Here is a 24,052-nt window from a genome sequence, read left to right on the forward strand (position 1 = left end):
CGCACAAACTCCCCCTAGTTTCTGTTGTTTCTGAGAACATCTCATCGCCACCACAAGCTTAACAGGCTGATAAAGACATTAAGCATTTCTACACTATTTAACTAGCTCACCACAAATAAGCAAAATAGCTTTTGATGTACTGAAGAACGTAGCTGACGCATTACATGTGATTTGTCTGATGAGAGTAAAACCAAAAAGTATCATTTAAATAACGACACTGATGATTTTTTTTACATTTTTTCTAACAGAAATGACAGTAGGATCTGATCACCTAAACTTCCAAGTCCTTTATATTTTATGCATGCATAGTCTTCTTTGTATATCAGTAGAAGCATGCTGTGGCTGAAGCCACAGGGCAGGAGGAAGACCAAAATCTAAAGACCAAAAAGGAGGATGGGTAAAAAATGCAGAGGATATGATTAAATAGGTGATTCCATTTGGCGATCCTTGAAGGGAAAAGCCTAAATAGAAGAAAATACTGTTCTTTGTAAGTGGATAAATTGAAAGACTTGCAGACATACCTCTTTACTTACAAACTCATTTATTTGGTGAATTAGTAACATAGCACATTTATCTGGTAAATGTTTAGCTGGCAAAAGAAATAAACATTTATCTACATTCTTTTTCATACTTATTATGATAATGCTGTTGAAATCCACACTTATCTGTAAGTGGTAGCAGGCCTGTAAGCTGTACAGAAAGCTGACTGGAGGAAGCAACTTATAATGTTACATATTGCAAACATAAACTACTGAGAAAACATCAGTTGTATACTGCATGTGTAGATTTTGTGAAAGGCATTTAATCTACTGAGTGCTATTTAATCTAAAGGACATGATGTAAGTGAATTGATATTCATGCATTTGGCAATGACAGAAAACAAAAGAGCGTCACTAATGAGGTTATTTACTAGACATGTTGGCAAATAGTTTTATATTAATTATGTACCTAAAACAGAAACATAAACAGCACCAAGGCTCAAGGTAGACTACAGTTGTGTCTCTTAGCTGAGGATTAAAAAGTAACTTGGTTAGAGGATCTAACATTTATTAAATAGTAATACAGCAGAATTATAAATTAAAAAGTAGGACATGCAACCTTTATCATATTTCAGTTATTGTTGATAATTATGTTGATAGATTTTTATATTTAAAAATTAATGAAATATTTCTTATTTGATGCTTAATTCTGAAGTCTTGACACCTTTTATCCCAAGTAGATGTAATATTATATGGATAGGTAAACCTATTTGTAGGTCATCATGCATATGTGAATATGATATGGTTTTAACTAAATGAATCATTATGTGTTATTTTTACTGTGTAGTGATAATAGGGCTGATTCTGATATTTCCTGTGTTCTTTCAAGCGTGGCAGATCCAACACAAGAAAATGCTGATTTTTGTTTTCGCTGCATGTCCTCTTGAGGGCGCTGTGAACCCGGGTGAAAGCTGCACAGCTTGCGCAAGCAGTCCAATAATAATTTTGAAAGTCAGAGGGAGGATTCCTGCGTCATGCATCGAGGATTAGATGCTGATGTGGCTTTAATGCCTGGTAAACACTTTCAAAACCTTTAATGTCACTGGAAATAGTACGGCGTCCGTATTTCCGATTATTGCAAATGCAAATAGAGAACAGTTTCATTTTGCATAGATATTACACCCATGAATGTCGGGTTTGACCTTGAACCACAAATTAGAGAAATGTTTTTATTCAACGTTCACTTTTGTATGGGTTAAGCAGATCTTTAGCTATGAGTGTCACTGCCATACTGTAAATTCAACCTAAATTAAACAGCCTCACAAGAGATTTGCCAACTAAAGCTACAGCTTATGAGGATGGCCTCATATGTGGGAGATGTACAAGTAGGTGTTGTTGATGCTCCAGTCAGGGGGGAAGTCCTGCACAGCGTGGCTCTTGACGTGCCTCTGCATGGCGACCAGGCTGCTGCAGAACTCCAGGCACACGGTGCACTGGTAGGGCGCTGCGCCTCCATGGGTCCGGAGGTGTTTGATCATGGCAGAGTAGTCCCGTGAGCGCTGACCACAGAGGCGACACTCAAACGGCTTCTCTCCTTGAAGCAAAGACAATGCACAGGAAGGAAGACATTTAAGGTGTTTGGAGGGGGGGAGGTTGCAAACTATGAGCATCAGCAAAGGCTATCACATTTATATTCTAGCATGTGAGCTTTTTTGTCTGTTGTTGTCAAACTCTGTAAATGACGAGTATGCACCACTTCCGTAAGTTTTTTTCTTTCTTTTTCAGAAATGAATTGCGTTAGTGTGTGAAATCACCAAAACTGGGACACTTTTATGCTAATCATCCAGTCTTGCATAACTTAACTTCATGTCATTGTTCCACTTAGTCAGTTTGTTTCTCTGATTTTATGTCATGGTAAAACAAAAAGAGCACAAGAAACGTGGATAAAAATGAAATTGTGAAACATTTGAATGTTCCAGATTCCTCAAGTTTTGTTCTTAATTTATGTTGAGTGGCAGTCACTTTAAGCCAGGTTGCTTACATTATGTATATATATATATATATTTATACGCAGTCCTAATATACACTGTTGATTAACACGTCTCCCACCTCATGGAAGATTGAGATCTGTTAGTTTCAGTTTTTCTGTTAGGTTTTTTGTGATATTAAAATGAGTGGAAAACTATGAGCTGCTTGGAAAACAACTCTATTACGGTCTTCTTCAGAGTTCATATGTTCAGCACTTTGGAAAAACAGAAATTTGTAAGAGGCATTTTAAACATTCAAAGGTGCCACAGAGAAAATATTTGCTTAATTGCACACTTTACCATAATTTTTTTTACTAATACGATACTGTAACAACTCCTCAACTTAAAAGTATTCAAACATATAGTACGTCACAAACGTGTTTCTTAGCAGTAGGACATTTTAAAAATGTTGTCACGTTACAACCACAAAACCTATGTATTTTATCGGGATTTTGTTTGATAGAAAGAGGCGAGTAGAGTAGGCAACAGTTGTACTAAAGAATGAATAACAATACTTCAACATATTTTTACTCACGTAGACGTATTTGGTGAAAATTCTACTAAAGCACCGAGTAACTAATTATGATATCTGATTTAATTTGTTAAAATGATGTAATCAGACAAATAAAAATATTAAGAAACAATTTTAAAGAATAATGTAAATAGCAATTAAGACAATGGGAAAAAAAAACACTTCCAAATCTATGCGAGTGTGTAGAGCATGTATGCTCTAATGCATTCATGTTGGAACAAAGTGTTGTAAAGTATTTCCAATGAGTACACTTTACGTTAGTGATTATGCACTATTACTTTTTGGGTGATGCATTGAATGCTGTTCTATGACAACTTGACCTGTCTGCTGTTCTTGGTCTTCATGATGCTGTTTGTTCACTAACAAACCTCCGAAACCTTCACAGAACATCTGGTTTTTTACTGATATTAAATTTTAGACAGGTGAACTCGAGGTCAGTTGATAGTCCTGATTACAAAGTGTATCTCACATTTTGCTTTTTTTTTTTGTTTTAATAGTGAATAACTTACCTTTTGTTTTACACGTCACAGTTAACCACTATATAACGATCTATCAAATAAAACCCTCCCAACTCAAAATAAACCCAAGTTTTTGGTTGAAACATGACAAAAACATAAATCTACGTATTGCGCAGTTGTTAGAGTTGCAAGCTTGATTCCAATCAACTAGAACAATGAGTAATCAATAGATCAGTGGTATAGTGACTCAAAGTATGTTTTTGAACTGTTAACAATTATTAGAGAATTACCCGTATGAACGCGATGATGTGTATCGAGCTGATGTTTTAGGCTAAACTTCTTTGGACAGTGTTTGCACTGGTAGGGTTTTTCTCCTCTGTGGTCTCTAGCATTCGCTTCATGTTGCACGGCATCTCTTCCACAGAACTGACATCCATCACAGTTTTGACCTGCGGCAAACCAAAATAGGCAGTTAAAAGAGCAGTTTTAAAGGTGTTAAGGCTCGTCAGCAGTGAAACCCATGTTTTCAAAAACTGCATATTACACACAAAGCTAGGCTGCACAACAGGAAATACCACCTCAAACATTACTCAATATTTTTAAAAACGACAAATATGGCTATTGCATTCATTTTTTTAAACAAAATATAGCAGGCAATCAAAGAGAGTAAATCAAATCACTATTTATTTGGAATAAAACCAGTTGATTAATAAATGCTTCTAATAACAGAAATCTAATTAGCACCTGGTTTGATGTGTTTCTGTACTGTAGGCTTCAAATAAGATATAGGATTTTATTTGAAAACGTCGTAATTAACCAGTCTATTTACAGAGGATTATTTTTATAATCTTACCACCTCCAGCCATTCTCATTTTATGTTATTGTGTTGAGGTTTTAAATTGTCTTTTATCAGTTATTATTGTATCTGCCCATTATGCTGCCTCTTGACTGAGTCTGTGCTGTAAATGAGAATTGATTCCTAGTCAATTCAGTGTGAGTACCTTTTCAATAAACATAAAAGCTAAGTAATCATTGCTTTTTTCACTTACTGAGCAAACAGGAAAAATATTTACTGTTTTTGAAGCAAAAAATAATTAAAAAAAGACTTCTATTAAAAAGCGATTTTGCAACCGTTTTCTCAGAGAGTGTATCTCTTTGATGCATCCTGTTGCAAGAGAATAGGCTCACCATGTGTAAGAATACTTTCCTGTCAGTTTTGCATGCATATCTTCTTAAAAATCTTTTACAAAAGGTGTGATTTTGAGGTAAAAAAAAAACGAAAGTGCAGCCTCTTGCTGGCCTGTATGGTTTTTGGGTCTTTTTAGAGAAATTGTACCCATCACAGTAGCCTATAGACAGGATGCTGAAATATGAAGCGGGTATACTGTAGTGAGGGGAAAAAACAGGAGAGAATAAACCACAACAATCGAACACTTACCACTCTAAAAAACGCAACCTGCAGAAATCTGTCGTCGCTTTGCTTGCGTGTTTCCTGTCCAATGCTTCGCTCTGTGTCTCGATTCAAAATACCCAACGTTTTGCAATGCTGGTATTTTGATATATATATATATATATATATATATATATATATATATATATATATATATATACACACCCCCACACACACCCCTTCTTTAGAAGTCTGAACTTCCATCTCTTAGCTTCAGCGCAGCATTTCTTCCTTTTTAATTTTTCACAGCTGCTGAAAATGAACATACTGTTCCATCGTAGAACAGATAAAGTCTTTATCAGCTAGATTGTAGACTTTCACTCATGCACTTGCACAAGCTTCCTTGCAGATCCTATGTGAGCTGTTGACTTCAGAAGACTTTATCCAAACATCAAATATGTTAGATTTTTTTTTTTTTGTCTAAGGACAAACCACGCTTTCGCTGCAGCATGTACTGTACTGTGTATATCTAGCTGTATCTAGTAACCACACTACTGCTCCTATTGCACCATGCTTTCAAAACCACAACTCTCTATCACTTTCCATTGCGTAGTTGCATCGCTGGAGCCTGCTGAGGTTAAGGGTCACGCCAATAAGTATTTTACAATCTTGTTAAATTGACCTGTTTTACTCAGGATCAACACTCCTGTAGCTTCAGTGATAGACATGGTCTTAATGTGCTCGTTGCAGTATTAAGGCATTTTTGTTTGATTACGTTCTTACCTAATTGTGTGGAGGCTGACTCCCGCAGCATCGGATCACAGAGGAGTCTTGAACTGCAGTGTTGGCACCCGTCAGCTTTTTCTCTGACTTTTGGCATTTCGGGATACCTGCGAGAAGCATATTTTGTTTGTTTGAGTCCTGCAAATGGTATGGTACAAATCAAACATCTGTGCCAAAGACAAAAATCTGTGAAAAAAATAGTTTCCTTTTACTAGAGAATATCAGTTTAGATGTAATTCATTGGGGTGTGTTTCCTCCCCTACTGATTCCAACCACGGGATATTTATAGCACCGCTTTCGGGTTTCAATAATAATTGCCTTTGGTGAAAAATTTGATTATAGGGAACAAGATAGTAGGAGACACCTTAGAAGATCTTCTTTTCCACACATACTCTCGTTTACATTCTGAACAACGTTTTTGTGGTGTAGACACGGCCAGTCGAAACACAGAAGATATGTTTCAGTGGGCGGAAAATCTTAAATTTTGTTAAGAAAGGGAGACATGTAGGGGGCTCCCCTTAAGTCATAGTTTGGTTTTACATTGTGAAAGACTTGAAAGAATTTGGCTCTTTTTTTTGCATGAAAAAAGAAATTTGAAAAACCATTCTCAGACTTCCTTTTCTCCTAATATCAGAAAGTTCAATGTCATTTAAAGAAAATGACTAAAATAATGGAAAACATCTTTGATTTGGATCAATGAAACTATTTTTGCGTATCTAAACTTGGATTACGAGTTTCTTAAGAGACCGATAGATTTGATGTGGCAGGGAAGGGTTAACAGGTGAAACCGACCAAGCAGGAAAGTGCAGGAGGCTCAATCTCTCTCTCTCTCTCTCACACACACACACACACACCCGCACACACACCCCTACCGAAGCAGCAGTGAGTCAAGTACGATAGCTGTCGCAAAGGAACAACTGAGCAAGTCAGGGGGTTCTAAAATGAGTCTTCAGTAGGAAAAACATGGAGACAACGTGAGAAAATAAAAACTGAACTTTCCAAAATTATGTCAGAAGGCTGTCTTACCTTGTTTCCACAGTTTGACTAGTGTGGCTCAATTTTTTTCTCTTCAAAATGCCGTTCTTGATCATGCTGCCCATCCTCGAAGTCTCCGTGTACAGATTTTGAGTGTAGGGATGGGGGTGCAAACGTGAGTAGCCTAGTGCCGTGCTTTGAAGGGGAGTTTGAAAATGGGAACTGAGTAAAGGGAACATGTGTTGAGAAGAGAGGGGGAATGGGCATACTACAGAGGTCTGGTTGGAGGACGGAAGGGGATGAGATGCAAAAAAGTTAGAATAGTTCCCTGCAATTCGCATTAGGGTGTTTAAGTGATTCCCATTGTCCCACATGTTTGTAGGGAATGCCCATGCAGAAGAGAAAGAGGAACCGCTGGTGTTGGGCCTGGTAATGACACTATCTCTGTTGAACGGTGTCGCTGACATCGGGGACAATTTTGCCTTCCTTTTTGGGGACTTTTGGTTGGTGGGGATATCCGTAGAATCAGCGATTGAAACATTTTCCATGCCGATGGCAATGCTTGGCTTTTCTACCGGGGAGGATGTTTTTTGGACTTTGTCCTCAGGAACTGGTCTACCTTTTTGCTTTTGATCTTTCTCTTCTACACTTTTATCTTCCTCTGTGAGGTCTACTGCTTCTCCATTTTTGTCCTTCTCTCTGGCTTTGAGACTGTCCAGCTGCTTTCGGCACTGGTCTTCCAGTAGCTGCATTTCTAAGACCTGGGCGGCTCGTAGCAGCTGCTGCAGGTCTTTCACCGGCACTTCAAGCGCTTGAGTGTAGGTGAAGTCTAAAACTTGCTGGAAGGTGTGGGGAGAGAAATACTCCAATGTGCAATGGGCTGGGCTGTCTGCGTTGCTTTTGGCTAGGTGCTGTGCTAAGGCTCTACTAGCACAGGCTAGAACTAACCGATGCGCCCGAAACGTTTGGCTCTGCACCGAGATGATGGCATCGCAAAACGACCCTGATTGACGGAGGACATCTGCCTGCTGCAGAAAGTGGTAGTATTGAGTGTTGTTGATTCGGATCATTTCTGAACGTTCTGAAAATATCGACGAGGTTCTGAAAAAAGAAAACCACAACACAAGACGTGATCAGATAATTCCTACACTGTGTTCATATTTTTCTTTGTTGCCTTTCTATGGAATGGAAATCAATGGCAGACAAAAATGTTTGCTGTGGTTTAAATAGTTTTTTCCCCCTGCCTCCTAATTTAGTGTTGCACATGAGATTTAGATAACCATTATAAAATATTTAATAACAATTTTTTTCATCCAGTATGCAAGCTAATACTCATAATTTTTAACCCTTCACAAAGACTAAAATGTGCACATTTTCCTATACTTCTGCAATAAGATTTACCTCAATCACAGCAATGTGTGTTATGAGGCTAAAACATGCCGCTTTGTGAAAATGTACTCTGCCAAGTGACACTTTTGATATTCGCAGAGCACATGAGCACTCTAAAAGCCGCAAAGCCCTAACAGTGTATGAAACCATGACTAATGACTGTACAGTCGAGAAAACATGAGTAAAGTTTGAACGTCAACAACAATAAAGCTGTGTTTAGATGTGACAGACATCAAATGCAAAAGTGTGCAGGGGTGTAATATGTAAATATCTGCATATCAAACAGAAATATTTGGAATTTTGCAACTAAAATTGAGAATCCAGAGATGAAAATGTTGCTGCTGTGTTTACCAGCTGCTTGGAAGGCTGTCGTCTTGAAAATGTTTGACTCTTGCAATTTATAATGCATTGCTGCTTTTCCAAACTGAGGTCAGAAATTGTCTGTGGCACAATTTTAAGCGACTTCAGTTGTTTCTCTGTTTGATCTCTAACTACGATGAGAAAAATGGATAATTAGAAAATTATTTTCTGTAAATAAAGTGTTTAGTGCTGCACTTTAACAAAAAAATGCATCAGACTGATAATTTAATATAAATTTTTTCTTTCCCATGTTGGAAAAAAAAAACAGCAATACGTTTAAAGGACAAGTTAGTTTTTCCAACAGTTTGGCATCTGTTGATTTTTATCTTTACCATTTTTGCTCACATACACACTGAGCATAGTCCATAAATGTAGCATCGAGAGTGAAAGTGACACTAGAGCAACTTTATACATACTGTATATCAGGGTCATACGCAAGCTAAAGGTTTCACTTCAGTGTACACTTAATATACGGAAGAATAAAAGTCATTATAGCAGTTTGTAAACATACTATACCAATAACACTTATTATTCAGTTTAGGTAGATAAAGCAAGCATGAATTGGTGTACAGAATGTCGCCTGTGCAAATGGATGTAAAACTTCCCCGAGAGCAATTTTTGCCAATGCGACATAAACGACTTTTCTACGTGTTCCGCATTTTGAAGTTACAATTCATTGATATGAAACAAAATACACTACTTCTATCAACACTACTATTACTACTACTACTACTACTAGTACTACTAATAGTAATTATAATTATCATGATAATATTATTATTATTGATAATAATAATAATAATAATGAGAATATTGTTGGTCATTTGAAGCGACATTTTCCAAAAACCTTACAAATAAAACACGCCTTAGCCTTTTATAGCTTTGAAGCAAATTTAAAGTTTGGAATACTATGTCTTTCCGTATTAATTTTTAATCAACTTTACATTCTCTTTAATGTAATTGTTATGCTTTATTCTAATTACTGAGACAACTTTTTTATATTTCCTAAGACTTTTCCTCTTTGAAACCATGATTAATATAATTTGAAATAATAAACACGGTAGGAGGCCTTCGAACCAAAATCAGCTTAAGGATTGCACTTTGCTTTTTATCAGACATTGACTAATAAACTACATTTTCAGAAGTTTTTTAAAATATTTAACTTAGCAAAAGAATATCACGTACCGCATTCAAATCCACAGTGCACTCCTGCATAGTTCTGTCACAGTTAGCTGGTGCTTGAGCTCCATTCAGCTGCAGTACAGTAGAATCTAAATGCTTACACAGGGGAAAACCATGCATGCACTTGTCAGATTTACACATCCTTTTACAGGACATGAACTCAGTCATCCTCCCCGCAGCGCGCATGTAGAGGATTAAAGTCAAAGGAGAGAAGACTGATTTGAAAGACTCCGTGGGCTACAGTAGAGCACAGTACAGCACATATAGTTTTCACTAGATTTTCTTTAGAAAAATAAAAGGGTGCTAAAAACGACAGAGGAGGAGCAAGTGTATGTTCTTGTGGTTTCAAGTCTCGGAAAATGAAAAAAGCAGAAATCTGCATGAATGAGGCACTTACCGGGTATTTAGTGAGTTTTCTCCCAAGAGGGCGATGAGCTACCCTGCATCATGACTGTACAGTGACTTCTGAAATGTTGGGGCACAGGTTGGTCTGTGGGACAAGGTGGTTTCCTCTTTGTCTTCACGGTCCCTCCTCTTCAAGTCTCCTATTGGTGCATTGATTATAGAGCTAAATGGCTTGCTTCATGCTATAACAAAGCCACTTTCTGTTTTATTAACCCACATGTTATAAAACTGCTATGCTTGTTTAAAGTGCAAGGAAGTTTCTATTATTGTTCATACAATAGAAGTACACCTCAAAAGCAATAGTTAAAAACCTTCTCTCTTTCTCTCTTCCTCTCTCTCTGTCACACACAGACACACACACCTCCATGCATATACATATATACATGTCTATAAAATCTATAACTATATATCTACATACATAGATATAGATACAGATAGACAAATAGATATAAATGCAGAAAGGGAGAAATGCTAAGTAGGGAGAGGGAGAAAAATGAGGACAGTGGCGGGATATTTGTGTGATGCTATATACCTGTGACAACCGTAGATGGTTTCCTACCCCTGCAGCCATCGTGTGCTGGTCACTACATTAATAGAGTATTCTGTGCTGTGACAGAAACCACTTGAAAGTGACTGGCCTGTGACAGGAAACATGCAGGCCAAAGCCCATTGGTACTGACATGCAGGGAGGGCAGGCTTGCAAACATGCACCCTCAAAATAGAGATGTCTGCTTTTCCCTTTTGTCAGATATGTCAGATGTTAATATGACAACCATCAAAAATAGGCCAACTGTAGAGAGATGGTCACTTAAACAGACCACAGCGGTTGGCTAGTCCTACATTAGGTTTTCTGTAGCTTTTTGTTTAAAACCAGTACGTGCAGCAAAATTATTAATAACAAGTTGAGCTTGCTGCAGGAATCTAATTCCATCACATTTCAATGCATTATTCTCCTTTAATTGCACAAAATAACTTTGTTTTGTCAAAACTGTATCTCTTTTTCAGTTTTAAAAATTTTGAAGTACTCTTTTGACAGAGTTTATCTCAAAGACAAGCACAAACACTTTGCCCAAGCACTTGACAAACATGCAGTAGTCTTCATGAGCTTTCTGCGTAAAGTTGAGAATTTATAAGTAACACCTTAAAACTTAAACTGAACCACTGAAGCAGAGGACAGAGAGTGTACCTGTCACTTCCAGAATATGTTCGTGTTTTTGAGAAAGGTTTTATTTCTGGATTTTTACATAACAGTTTCAGAAAAAAAGCTGTTGCCTTTTACACTAAGTAGGTGATCAACATTGTGGAGCACTCAACTCCTGAAGATGCGCCACTCTTGTCTTAGTGGAATTTAAATGCAAAAAAAGAGAAAAAGAAAACGAAAAAAGACGTTGAGCACCTTAAAAAGCTCTGGCAGGAAAAAAGACACACTTTGGTGCAACCAAACTGTTGTGGGTTTGAGCAAAAGAAAAAAAAAAGGTTTTGTTGTTCAAGATGAAACAAAAAGCATACGGCAAATACCACCAGTAAAGATGTGATCTCTGCAGTTTTCACGTCAACAATTTGGAGCATGTTCATTGCACAACAAGAGCAGAGGGTTCAGTTTGTGATTATGTGAAAATCTGAGTAATATAGGAAAGTTCTGGCATTATGCTATAAGACATTTGAGGTAATGGAAGGTTTGAGAAAGAATAAAAATATGGTAAATTATTACGTTTTATGATCTATGTCACAGACGGCTTCTTTGGGATTTGTTTCTGTTGTTGGTTTTGGTCAATAAATAAGCCATAATGTGACAAATATATTTCATACATCAAAATGTGAAACTTAATTCTAATTTGAACTTTAATGAGTAATTTTGTATCAGTATTATTAATTTAATTTCAAACTACGCCAACCTCCTTTTGAGTTTACCAAAAGGCTCGTGGTGCTTTTCTTTCCCATTGTACCTTCTGTCACTCAGTGCTATTTGTTACTGCAATGTGCTTCTTTTTGGAATTTGCAAGTACTCTATTTTTTGGTAGAAAGTGGTGTACCATCTTACTCCGAGGTCCTGGACCAGATTATTTTTCAGAGGTGATGAAACATAAGCCTTTAGATAGTGTTTGTGTCCAAGCTTTCTTGTACTTTTTGTCCGACTTGTTTTTAGTGTTGTAGATTTCTTCTCCAGAACTTTCATTGCATCTGTGTGTCAATACACCTTTCATTCTCTCCTCTGTTTGACTTTGTTCTTCAGCACTTCTTGTGCAGTCCTATTATTTTCAAAGGGCCTCATGAACAAGTGGTATGGTATGCAGTCATTTTTAATAAATGTAAATATGTGTGCCAATGAGGCTTGTTAGTTAAATGAAAAAGTAGGTTTTAAAAAGCTTTAAGCAGATATTAAAATTTTTATTAAGCCCATATTTCTGTATTAAGGTCTGATGTCATATTCTTTTCCGAAATGTTATGTTTGCATTACGAATAAACAAAAAAATCATCAAAATTTACAGAAAAACTGGCTTGAAAATAAGTTACTGAAATTAATTAACTTTACAATAATATACTAATGCATTGTAATCAGCAGAGCATTATAGTTTTAAAATTTTGTATTTTTGTATTTTCAAGTGCACATAGACTAAAGAAGCTACATATTATTTAGTAGCTTAACAGCTAAAATATGTATTTTTAAGCTACTTCAGACTACATTCCCTCACAATATATGAGATAAAGATATGAAACAGCCACAGAGCACTAGCAGAGGTTAAAAACGCAACGCCTAACAGGAAAGCATTAATCTGTGAATCTGTGATTCTATACAAAGCTAAAATGTTGTCATGGGAGAGTGGTGAAAACAAGCTTTGCCAAACAAGTTAACATATAGATTAAACGCTCTAAAAACTTACAAAATGAGCTACCTGACTTTCAATCTGGAAGTAATTTTAGTTCGTTCTCAAAAATCATTTTAATCTTCATTTTAATACGCTGGGCTTACTGTTAAGGACCTTTTTAGGTCAGAGCAATGTGCCTTTGAGTTAGTTCACTTGTTGCTGCGAGCATTTTATTTATTTATTGATCATTTCACCATTTGGTGGGATGGTTAAGGTTTTACAAGGTAGTTTCACCTTTCTTTGAAAGTTACATATAATGTGGACATATAAACAACCCAGTAAGACTTATTAGCATATTAAAGCAGAACCAGCAATTGTCCCCAAAAAATTCAAGATTTCAAGAGAGATTGGTTCAACTTTTCCAATCTTTATGAGTAGTTATGTACTTTTTCCGATGCCTTGACATTGTTTTGTCTTGCTGATAAGATCTTTTTTTTTTCCTTTTGAAGTTGAGACCGTTAACCTCCAAATAATACAACTAATTTTGAAAGCCACCGTAAACCTATTGACAAAGTGAAGACTGGCAAAAAGAAGTTTCATGTTAGCATTACCATGGAAAGAGCTGAAAATTTGAGGTGCTTTTGCACAAATGAGAGCTTCTACGTTTAGATATTTAACAAAAATTCTTCTTCCATTTTTACCTTAAATGATCATTGCATGCATGTCAAGTTAACCACCGTGTGGTTTCGTTGTGATCGCTGTGATCACAAGTTTGAGATGTTGATGCATTAGTAAGAGAAGGATCTTTCAGCTCTGCATCACTGTAACTTATAACAACTGACCATTTATGATTACTCAGTCTGGTGGTTTGTCAAAGTGTGGGTGTATGCATGGCTCTGAGCTACTCGGTGACATTTGGGGCTTCTCTGCGAGCACTCTGTGCAAACACTCATCACTGAGTCCTCCTCAAAACCACTGGACAGACACCATGATCTCATCTATTCCCCTCAAGGAAATTAGCATCATACCAATGCTTAAATGTCACCTTGCACAACATAGGAAGCAAGCAGTGATGAGAAGGGCTTCACCTACAAGTAATATCAAGAATGTTCACACCATCTCTTCCCCCCCATGCACACCTCACCCCCTCTCACATCACACTCCCAAGCAGCTGCTCTCCCCTCACTGTCAGTTGAACAATCACCATCAGACCACTCCACAAGACCCCATGCATTGCTGACTCACTGGGGTGTGTCTGAGCAGGATAGCAAATGGTGACAAGCTCCTCTTCTGTGCACATCAGCATAGTGCGACGGATTGTGCAAATGATGTTAAAGATATTTATCAAATACATTTATCGTGCAAACACACCTTTGATCCACCTACAAAACAACTTTATTTTTATGAACAAAGGGGTTTCATATTGTTGTTTTGTTGAATGAATCAAAGTGTTACCGAACTGAACAAGATGCTCAGACTGCGAAGTGATTAAAGTCTAGGTTAATATGAGTCGGCTTACGTTACCGCACTGGCGGTATGTGAGCAGTTGACTTCACAGGAACCACTACCAAGATGACTGATCCGCGCTACAGGCATCAATGGCAAACTGTTACTGTACAGCCACAGAGCCTTTTCACAGTAATCTGGGTGAGCAGGACTACCCGTCAGTGTTGTGGTTTGGAAGAAGTGAACCAGAGGCTGGGGCTTGACACTTCTTTGTAATTTGTAGGTGAAGGAAGTGTGAGTGCCGCCCACACACACCCACTGACTGTCAGGTGAGTTTCTGCTTGGGAACTGTGCCAGAGTTACCTATTAATTGATTTGACTGAATATCTGATCCTTTTTAATTACCTCACATTGTGGAGAACTTAGATTTGTTTGTCATGCCTTTGTTAAGACATCAAAGAAATGCATGCACAAGTGACAACAGCTGCCGTGCTGCATTACTCATCGCTCTACTTTAAGTTCAAAAGAAGCTTTTCTCAGAAACTAAAATCACAAAAGATAGCTAAAGGTTCTTCAACCCTTTGTTGATGGTTGTTTTTCTCCGCCTATGCTTCTAAATTCATTAGATTAAGGATAGCATCATCAGTCCGCTGAGCAGTGGCTCTACTCCAAGCTCCCCATGGATGATGGAGCTTCCCATTCTGCCTCTAAGTCCAACTCCAAGTACTATATGGAAAAAAAACACATTTCAGCCAAGACACTAAGATACTTGAACTCTTCCGCTTAGAGCACATACTGACCTCCAAACCAGAGGGAGCAGCTCACCTTTTCAGTTGTAAAGATGTTAGAGGCTGCTCCATTCCCTAAAATAAGTAAGCAAGACAATACTTATTTGCTATGTTAGGCGGAAATTTAAGTATCCTTATTATTAATGATAAATAACATACTCAGAATTCAATTAGTTATTTTTTACTTTGGAAACATAGCCAGTGTACAATGTGAAACTGTTGGAATGATAAAAATCAGTTTGATTTACCTGAAAGTGAATTGTATTTTTAATAGCTTTTTCAATCAGCTTTATAGTCTATTGAGTAATATTATCTTGCACCAGCATTTAATTAATTTTTTTTGTAGTTTTTAATCAGATTAGATACATTTTCATGACCTTTTCACTGTCTTGCTTTATGGCAAGACAGTGAAAAGACTACTTTTCAGGTGTGGTGCTGCACCACACCTGAATAGAATAATTAGGTCATTAGCAAGGCTGGGAGAACTGATCTACACAAGGAGGAGGTAATTAAGCCATTTCATTCCAGCGTTTTGTACTTGTGGCACATCTAAAAACCGCAAGACTGCGGCCCTCGAGGACTGGAGTTTGAGACCCCTGGTCTAGATAGACAAAAACAAATACGTTCAGAAAATCTCTTAAAACATAATTCACAAGGGCTTGAAAAAAATGCTGGTGCGTTAGACAAACCAAAGGGCATGACCAAATGCTCGAAGTGCTCGATGGGTGTTTTAAACGCTGTTTTCCACTCATCTCCATGGCGGATACGGAGAAGATGTTAAGCGTTTGTGAGGTCTAATTTGGTAAAGACTGTGGCTTCATGTACAGGTTTGAATGTAGAGGACATTTGATTTTAACTATTTTCTGGTTCAAACCTCTGTAATTGATGCAGGTTCTGAACGATCCATCTTTTTTCCCCACGAAGAAGAAACCAGCCCCCAGGGGAGAGGAAGATGGCCGAATTATGCCCGCTGCCAGGGAGTCTTTGATGTATTTTTCCATAGTTTCTCGTTCAGGTCGAGAGATGTTGTAGAGGTGGCTGGTTGGTAAAGGTGCTCCGGGGAGAAGATCTATGCCACAGTCTTAAGGGCGGTGAGGTGGAAGTGAGAGAGCTTTCGTTTTACTGAAAACGGGTGCCAAGTTGTGGCATTTTGCAGGGATGGATGACAGGTCAGGAGGATCTGCTTCGTGTAGTTCTGCCGGTGATGGACCTGGACGAACTGCTGAATGGAGACAGGAGGAGTGACAATGAGTGGACCAGGATTCAATGTGTAACCAGTTGATGTGTGAATTATGTTGTTGTAACCATTCAAAGCCTAATATTATGGAGGAGTTTGCTGCCGGGAAAACAAAAAATGAAGTGAGATTGCTATGGTTTCCGGAAATAACCAAGAGTAAAGGCTTAGTTTTATGGAGGATCTGGGGAAGAGCTTTTCCATAAGGAGGAGCTGAGACATAAAGAGGCACGGTTAGAGGGACAGTTTCAATAGATATTTGCTGAACGAAAATACGAGTCAATGAGATTTTGTTCACATCCAGAATCTATCAGAACAGACAAAGGAATGGATTGATTGTTATTGACCAAGGTTGCAGAGAACAGCAGGCGAGGAGATTTCTCTTTCTGTAGGTAGTCCGCCAGCCTCCTTGCTTTTACTGGCGGATCTGGGAGTTTGACCGAACCGGACAGTGGGCAATGAAATGGCCAGGAGACCCACAGTACAAACAGAGTACCTCAGATTCTTTTTTGCCTTTCTTCAGGGGTGAGACGAGTGTGACCGATTTGCTTCGGGTTCTGCGTAGAGGAAGCAGAGTGAGTTGTAGTAGAAACTGATAATGTTCTTACAAGTGGGGTTCTTCGGTTTCTTTCTTTTGTTCGGGACAGGATTCTATTATTGAGCCAGATGGTCTGATTTATTAGTTCTTCTAAAGTTTCGAGTTCATCTAGTGTAGCTAATTCATCCTTAATTGACTCATGAAGGCATGAAAATAGGTGCTCTTTAACGCGGCAGTGTTCCAATTTGAAGCAGCGGCTTTTACTCTGAAGTCAATAGCGAAATCTGCTACAGTTCTCTGTCCCTGTTTGAATGTCCATTATTCGCGAGAATTGAATATTTTATCTGGGCCTCTACTTAAAGCCTGCTTGGATTCCTTCAAAAATTCATGAAATGTGCAACCAAAATTGGTTGGCGTGGGAAGCCTTTCTTCAGCCCACTCTAAGGCTCGACCCGACAACAGGGAAATGACATAAGCAATCTTAGCGCCGTCAAGGGAAAAACTCTGGGGTGAGTGATTAAAAATTAGAGAACATTGTAAAATGATAATGTCTGCAGGGTTTAACTGTTGGCTTGAGTGTTCTGTCAAGATGGATTCCAGTTCTTAAGCTTCAGGATGATTGGATGATGAGCCACAGGAGCGCTTACTGAGTCAGCGGGCACGCCCCTCCAGGTGTGCAGCCTCTAACACCATCTAAAAGTATGAAGCAGCAGGTGAACAGAGAAAACCCCACAAAGAAAACCAAAAATCCCGGTTCCCAACACAAACAGTAGATGCAGCTTTTTAAATATAAAATATGTAAAAAAGCATTCAGTAAGGATAGACTGTAGTATGTTTTGGTTACATTGTTCTCTTGTCTTGTTTATTAGGCCTAGCAATTGGCTGCATTGCAAGATGCAATAATATGAAATTTTAAGTTACCAGGACACATTATATGAACTGAACAAGGTAAAGTTCATTTAGCCTTTCTTGAACCGAACTCCTTCATAACTTAGCAAATTATTATAAATGTTTTTCTTTTTTGCAGTTTTTTTCTTTTTCTTTTCTGTCGTTTAAAACAAGGTAACAGAATGATATTATCTTATGTAGCTTTTCCTGACAAAGGAAGTGAGATACAATTTTGGCTTCACAGAATTGACACTGTGGCTTAAGGAGTCACTGAAACTCCATGCTGAAAACTGAGAAATTCTCTTATCTCAGGCTTGGTCATGATTGTAATCTCTAAAAAGTTTTACTACCAAATGTTGTCTTTACGTCAATATAACACACACACACACACACGCCCACGCACCCCCACCCATCCCTATGCGCACACACACCCACACAAAAGAACAGAAATAGATGTGCTTGTGCAACTACCTGGGCCAAGTCCTTGCTATATATCTGTATAGCCATTGCTAATTCCAGTTAAAACTGTATGTAAAAAGCACGTTTTTTTAATGTACTTTAGGTTTCTTTTTCCAAAGAAACCTAACGTAGACTTGTAGTGGAAGAAGAGCTGATTTTCCAGTACGAGTAAGCCTGAAGGTTTCCCCTTACCCCCACTTGTACAGTTGAAACCAAAGATTTACATACACTGTATAAAAGGACATGCAACGTTTTTTCTAACTGTGACATTAAATCATACTATACCTTTCTCATGTTGTCAGCTAAGATTACCAAATAATTTAATATTTTCTAAATGACAAAATAACGAAACTGACTTTTTAAAAAACATACAAAAAAAAAAACAACATGTTTTATTCTTTTATCAAAGGTTAAAACTTTACATACACAGAGCTTTGTGTGCTTTTGATCAATTTGGGAAAGCCCATGTGATGATGTCATGGCCTTTAACACTCAATTCATAATATCTGAGTTAAACGAAGGAACACCTGTGGTTGCATTGGACACTGTTTCATCACTAGGTATAATTTTTATATGCCTGGAGGCGCCACATCTGCTCAAATAAATATGCAAATTTAAGCACTATGCAAATGTCCAAACATCTTGCCTAAGAACAACCAAGTTGATGTTTTGGAGTGGCCATCACCCAGGAAAAAAAGGTGGGTAAATAGAAAAGGTGAATGTGATTAAGCAGCAGGAGTGGGACAAAATTACAACAAGCTTTCTTTGAGATGCTGGTGGAAGGATGCCAAAAATATTTAACCCAAGTTAATGTGGGCTTCTCAAGTTTTTTCTTATTATAAGACAATCAGATGTTTCATTAAAAAGATTTTCAGACATTTGTCAAGGTGGAAGTGACTGACACTTTCTACAGAGAGGTTAGGCCACAAATGATTGCCTAGGCACAGTGTGGTATCCAAGTATAATTACAGAGGGTTCAGTGGAAGGAAAAAGTCAGGCTGAGAAAGGCATGAGATTCATGTAATGTGAGCCAAAGTGGATAAAAATAAACCCTTGAAATGTATCACTTTGAGTTAATTACTATTATTCACTTTTTTGAACTGAATTAATACAATATTTTAGTTTTTCAGTGATTTATTTTATAGTGATGCACCTGTGCTAAAAAAAAATAGAACACACCAATGACGCTTAAGGGATCATTCACCTTTATTACACTTTTAATTAACTCAACCAGTTTAAATTTGCCAGATTGTTTACAGTACAAGTTACACAGGAACACTTTGCCAAATAAAGAAATCTGTTTCAAGAAGTCATGGAGCATGTCTTTGGTTAAAGGTCTTAATGAAAATGAAGAACAGCTCTTTCAGTAGTAGTAACAACATCCTGGTGAATAAATTTACATCGTTTCACCAGGTTTACAACAATTTAGTTGTGCTTAATGCCACTGCATGTCAATTAAGATTCACATTTCCTCAGCATCATCTTTTATTTTTTTATTTTTTTGCATACATGCTTTTAATTACATGTAAATTGCATGACCCTCAATCCAACTGATTGTTACATAATAAATAAAAAATACAGAATAGTTACATCCAAAACACAGCATTGTAAAAGGCAATAATGCAGCAATTAAAACCTCGATAACATAGTTTATATTTTATCAGGGAATAAGGGGACAGACCAACGAAGAAGTCTAGAATCTGAATCAGGATGTTTAAGTACAAATGTGACTTGAGTAACTAGAGTATACACCATGTTGAGTTTTGCTAAATGCTGGTAGGAAACCTTCGGTGGTTTGGGAAACACAGGCAAGCTTATTCTCATCTATGGTTTCAGTAGTATCATTACAAGATCGACTGACTTAAACTGTGAACATACATTGTTTTCATTCACTAACGGAGCTGTACACTTTATACACGGGGCTGCAACTTCTCTTATCCTGTCATAACATGACCACAACCCGCTTTTAAACCCACCTAACGAGACAAACAAAATTATGGCAAACCTCAATTTCATTTTTTCTTTTTTCTGAAAGCACACACACGCAAAAAAAAAAGAAAAGCCCCTCCCCTCACTCAGTTTATTCAGGAGCTTTATGTAAAACTGAAAACAGACATAAACAAATATGGCATTGTTTGTGCTAAAACATATAATTAAAGCCTGATAAACTCCACAGTGTGACCTTTTCTAATCAAGGTGACCAGTAATAAATTTTAGAGGGTAGAGGAAAACAAAATGACACACTAAGCAGTAAACAGTTCGCCAGAATTTCAAGGGGCAATCCCTTTTCTTGACTCACCTATTTAGGGTAGCAGGTTGATCATAAATATGAAAACTAGAATGAGTCATTCAGTTGAAAGCCGTTCTACAAGGAGACCTATGTAAAGCTTCTACAGACTACTATAATCCAGTGTGATGAGTTTAAAGAGGTCAAATTGATGTATATATATATAGATATATATTGAAAAAAACAAGAGTATGACTACCATGGCAGAGTGTCTTTGTCTAGACTCTAGATGATACTTCATATGGTGACCCAATACCATAGTTGTGCCCTGTTTTTACACTTTACTGCTCTGTGCAGGATTTATTTAGTATAATCCCTCTGCTCAAATGTGAAAATAAACAGGCTGCTACACAAAGTGATGACAAGGGCACCAGGGAAATAGTCCTTAAATGTGTCAAAGTGCGCTACCTACTGATGTTCACTACAAGGGGAGTGATGCATTAAAAGTAAAAGAGGGAGGAATCTCAACGTCTACCTCAAATACATTCAGAAAGTAGTTGCTGTGTCGTTGTCTTGTGCTGGTTTTTACAACAGTCCGTTTTCAATCAGCCATGTTAGGAAAATGTTTCTCCTTCTCATAACAGCACAATGTGTTTATTATGTCTTTATTTTTTAAAACATATTTTTCCATTACACCGATGCAAATTAATCATAGAAATGTCTACATCTAGTAGCAGGTACTTACGTTATTTACAGTGTCCGTCTGGAACATTTTGGACTCTTTGAAAGCAATGACAGGAACAACACAAATAAATACTGCAGCATCATACACCAAAAGTTGTCATGCTTCCAGTAAAATAATAGACTTCTGAATATTCAGAATAATTAGTACAGATCTTTTTGAAAGCCGAATAATAAAACAAATAAACTGGATAATTATAGCTCGTGTGTATTTTGCCAAATGGTTCCTGTTCAGAAGTCTAAATATTTTTTGAACAACCAGCACATACAGTGTTTCTGCATTAATTTGTGTTTTTCTGTGTTTTTAAATTAAAGCCTGTTTGTCTCATACATTCGAAAACTCCACATCTTTTCCTACAGTTGTCATAGTAACTCGTGGAGGTAAGTTTTCAGCTAGATTATCAGCTAGTCTGCCATTCACGCTCATCTACACAGATAAATCTAACTGTGGCTCAATCTCAACAAAGAAACTACTAATGAAAAATAAATACTAACAATAAAGCATTATGCACCATTCAAAATTCAGCTGCAAGGGAGGAGCAGTAGGTCAAGTCATGCCACAAGTATGAGATGGATGGTTTCTGCGATTATGAAATGGTGTACCTCTGCTTACCCAAAAGGAATATTTGACTGCAATAAGTAATATAGGATTATATTACATCTCATTAATCACATTATGATGCGATTAACTGGCTATGGGTAAGGAACCTAGTACTTTATCATCAGTTAATTTAAATATGCAACACATCATAAATCCATCACAGGAAGTGCATCTGGGACACCACTTTCAAGACGAGTGGGGAGACAAGTCGGAGGGGAGGGGTTTTGGAGGGACAAAATGTGGTCAGGCATGACTTGCTGGTAGCATCCAGTGCTTCAGTTCATCTGCTCAAAGAACTTGTAGGTGGGGTTCTCGTAGCCGTGGTTTTGCATTTTGTTGAGCTGCCTTTCCTCGGGTGTCAACATAGGGTCGACCTGCTACGAAAAACACCAAAGGCTTGAGTTATAACATCGAAGAAAAATATGCAAATAAAGCTCATGCCATTGACTAAGATTAAAAACAAAGGTGTTCAAGTCATAAAAGGGAAAATATCAGTGAAAAACATATGGAGGCGATTGATAGATTTCTATATAAAACTGTGGAGATACTCTGTAAAACTATGCAAACACCTTAAATCACAGTAGAATTACTCTTTAGTACACAGTCAGTCTTTGCAGCAGTATTGTAACAGTAAGTTTTGGAGGTTTTATTTTTTTACCTCCCTATAGCACACAGTAGTGTACAACCAATAGGATATCTGCCTAAAATGTAATAATGTAAGTCATTTTAACTGCGATGAAGCCAAAGCCGATAATAACTTGTCAAAAATATCCTAATGTTTTTTATATTTTTTTGATTTGGCTTGACAGCATTTTGCCAACAGTGTCATACATTCTTTTCTTTACAAGGGCAGGCACACGCAAACACCTGCGTTACATTCCCACCAAGGACGTTTTTTTAAAGCTTTTGTGCAGTTTGTAATTAATAACCAGTTTAGATTGCCAAGTCATCCTAATAGTTTATTCATATACCGTATATGTGCATTGCAGAATAATGGTTTCAGGACCTATTTGTAATAGTATTTGTTGTACTAAATCTATTTTATCATATTGTTAATTAGCTTAGACATTTAAATTCACAATGTCTTATATGAAAAAACATAATTCATTAACTTACGTGAAGTGTTCTTACTAAGTTGCTAGCTAAACAGAATGCATCAGAATTCAGGAAGAGGGAGGTGATTATGTGACCCACATTTGTAACACAGTTAATTACAGACTGTTATTCTCACTCAAAATTATTACTGGAAAATTATTATGTTATTGGTTACATTTTAAAGGGTCAGGATTAGGCATTGGGTATTATGTTACAGCTTGCTTCCAATTGTTTTATTTTTCTGTCTTGTTGCCAGTTCCTGACTAATGAAAATCAACACCAATCTGCTTTGTTCAAATGGCATGTTCTCTTGTCTTTACCATTTTGTTGTGGAGGAGAACAGTAAAGACAACATGAAATCCTAGATCGCTCTTTAAAAATGTCAAGATACTTAACATCAAAAAGTAAGACATAATGATAAAAACTATTCAGTAAGTGTGGCACCAGTAATTTTGTAGTAAGCAAGACAGAAAAACAATAGAAAAAAAACCCCAAATAATAATGCAGGTTTTACCAAGTTGATGTTATCACCGGTCTGTTTACCCCTAACAGAGACAAGTCTGAACAATCTTAGAATGGTGAAACAGAAGGAAGTTTCATTGGATAATCTAACAACTAGTTGGTGTGGAATCCGTTCAAAATAAGATGAAGCTACTTTTATCTCAAACATTTTACATCTTGTCACTTCCACATCAAGCTGCTCGTCACATAAGTGTTTGTGGTTATTAATACTGAAGATGTGCGAGTCTGTGGTTTGTTACTGATAATTTTCCATGTGAAACATGTTTTCACGCATGACTTGGTAGAGTATTTAATACAAACCTAATATGGTGAAAGGAAGACAAAAAGGAGCTATTTGGACGTTAGCTATAGATTAACTGAGCATATAACTGAGCTTGACCTTTTTGTCTTTTTATCCAGACAAAGGAGCACAATGTACTGCAGGTAAGATGGTGACTTTTTAGCCTCAAAATTATAACATTAAAAACCATGACAACAACTTTTTTTTTCTTTTTTTTTTTTTTACAATTATTCCTAAATTAAAGGTCTGGTTTGAGTCCTACCTCCACAATGCCATGGCTAATAGTGCCGTATGGCTTTCTGCGCACCAGAAGCAGGCTGATTACCATCACCATGGCAATGGCTACGGCCACCACCAGCAACCCAACCATGGCGCCACGGTTAAATGTTTCCAGGGCATCAGGTTGCTTTGGAAGGAAGCAATATTAAACAGCATAGATGTTTCAG

General features: G+C 37.3%; 2 protein-coding genes across 5 annotated transcripts in view; both read right to left on the reverse strand.

Moving 5' to 3' along the window:
• Positions 1–535: 535 nt before the first annotated feature.
• On the reverse strand, positions 536–10,051 carry zbtb32 (zinc finger and BTB domain containing 32). 3 transcript variants are annotated; one of them, XM_023330317.1, is made up of 6 exons: positions 9,973–10,043; positions 9,579–9,671; positions 6,696–7,745; positions 5,670–5,776; positions 3,787–3,945; positions 536–2,073 (listed from the first exon to the last, which is right to left on the reverse strand). In XM_023330317.1, exons 2-6 carry the CDS (start codon positions 9,581–9,583, stop codon positions 1,844–1,846), a joined length of 1,551 nt encoding a protein of 516 aa, XP_023186085.1. In that variant the 5' UTR covers positions 9,584–9,671; positions 9,973–10,043; the 3' UTR covers positions 536–1,843. The 3 variants fall into 3 exon arrangements, with proteins under 3 accessions (XP_023186085.1, XP_023186086.1, XP_023186087.1); XM_023330318.1 differs by having other exon boundaries at positions 9,579–9,664; positions 9,973–10,041; XM_023330319.1 differs by lacking the exon at positions 9,579–9,671 and having other exon boundaries at positions 9,973–10,051.
• A 9,271-nt stretch (positions 10,052–19,322) lies between these two features.
• Positions 19,323–24,052, reverse strand: part of aplp1 (amyloid beta precursor like protein 1) — a 49,877-nt gene continuing 45,147 nt past the window's right edge. Inside the window, exons 16-17 of one of the 2 annotated variants that reach the window (XM_005798422.2) lie at positions 23,869–24,012; positions 19,323–22,086 (exon numbers count right to left, since the gene is read on the reverse strand). In XM_005798422.2, coding sequence (XP_005798479.1) covers positions 21,985–22,086; positions 23,869–24,012 — 246 coding nt within the window. In that variant the 3' untranslated portion in view covers positions 19,323–21,984. The remainder of the gene's footprint in view (positions 22,087–23,868; positions 24,013–24,052) is intronic. The other variant, XM_023330506.1, reaches the window with a different exon arrangement.

The sequence above is a fragment of the Xiphophorus maculatus genome, chromosome 3 (assembly GCF_002775205.1).
Source record: "Xiphophorus maculatus strain JP 163 A chromosome 3, X_maculatus-5.0-male, whole genome shotgun sequence".
In the NCBI taxonomy this organism is placed as follows: Eukaryota; Metazoa; Chordata; class Actinopteri; order Cyprinodontiformes; family Poeciliidae; genus Xiphophorus; species Xiphophorus maculatus.

Bases quoted from the DNA above. Each gene is read 5' to 3' on its own strand.
- zbtb32 (XM_023330317.1), bottom strand. The intron at 3,946-5,669 runs GTAAGAACGTAA...GGTTTGCCGCAG, and splicing joins GTCAGCCTCCACACAATTAG to GTCAAAACTGTGATGGATGT. The intron at 2,074-3,786 runs GTAATTCTCTAA...CTTTGCTTCAAG, and splicing joins ACATCATCGCGTTCATACGG to GAGAGAAGCCGTTTGAGTGT.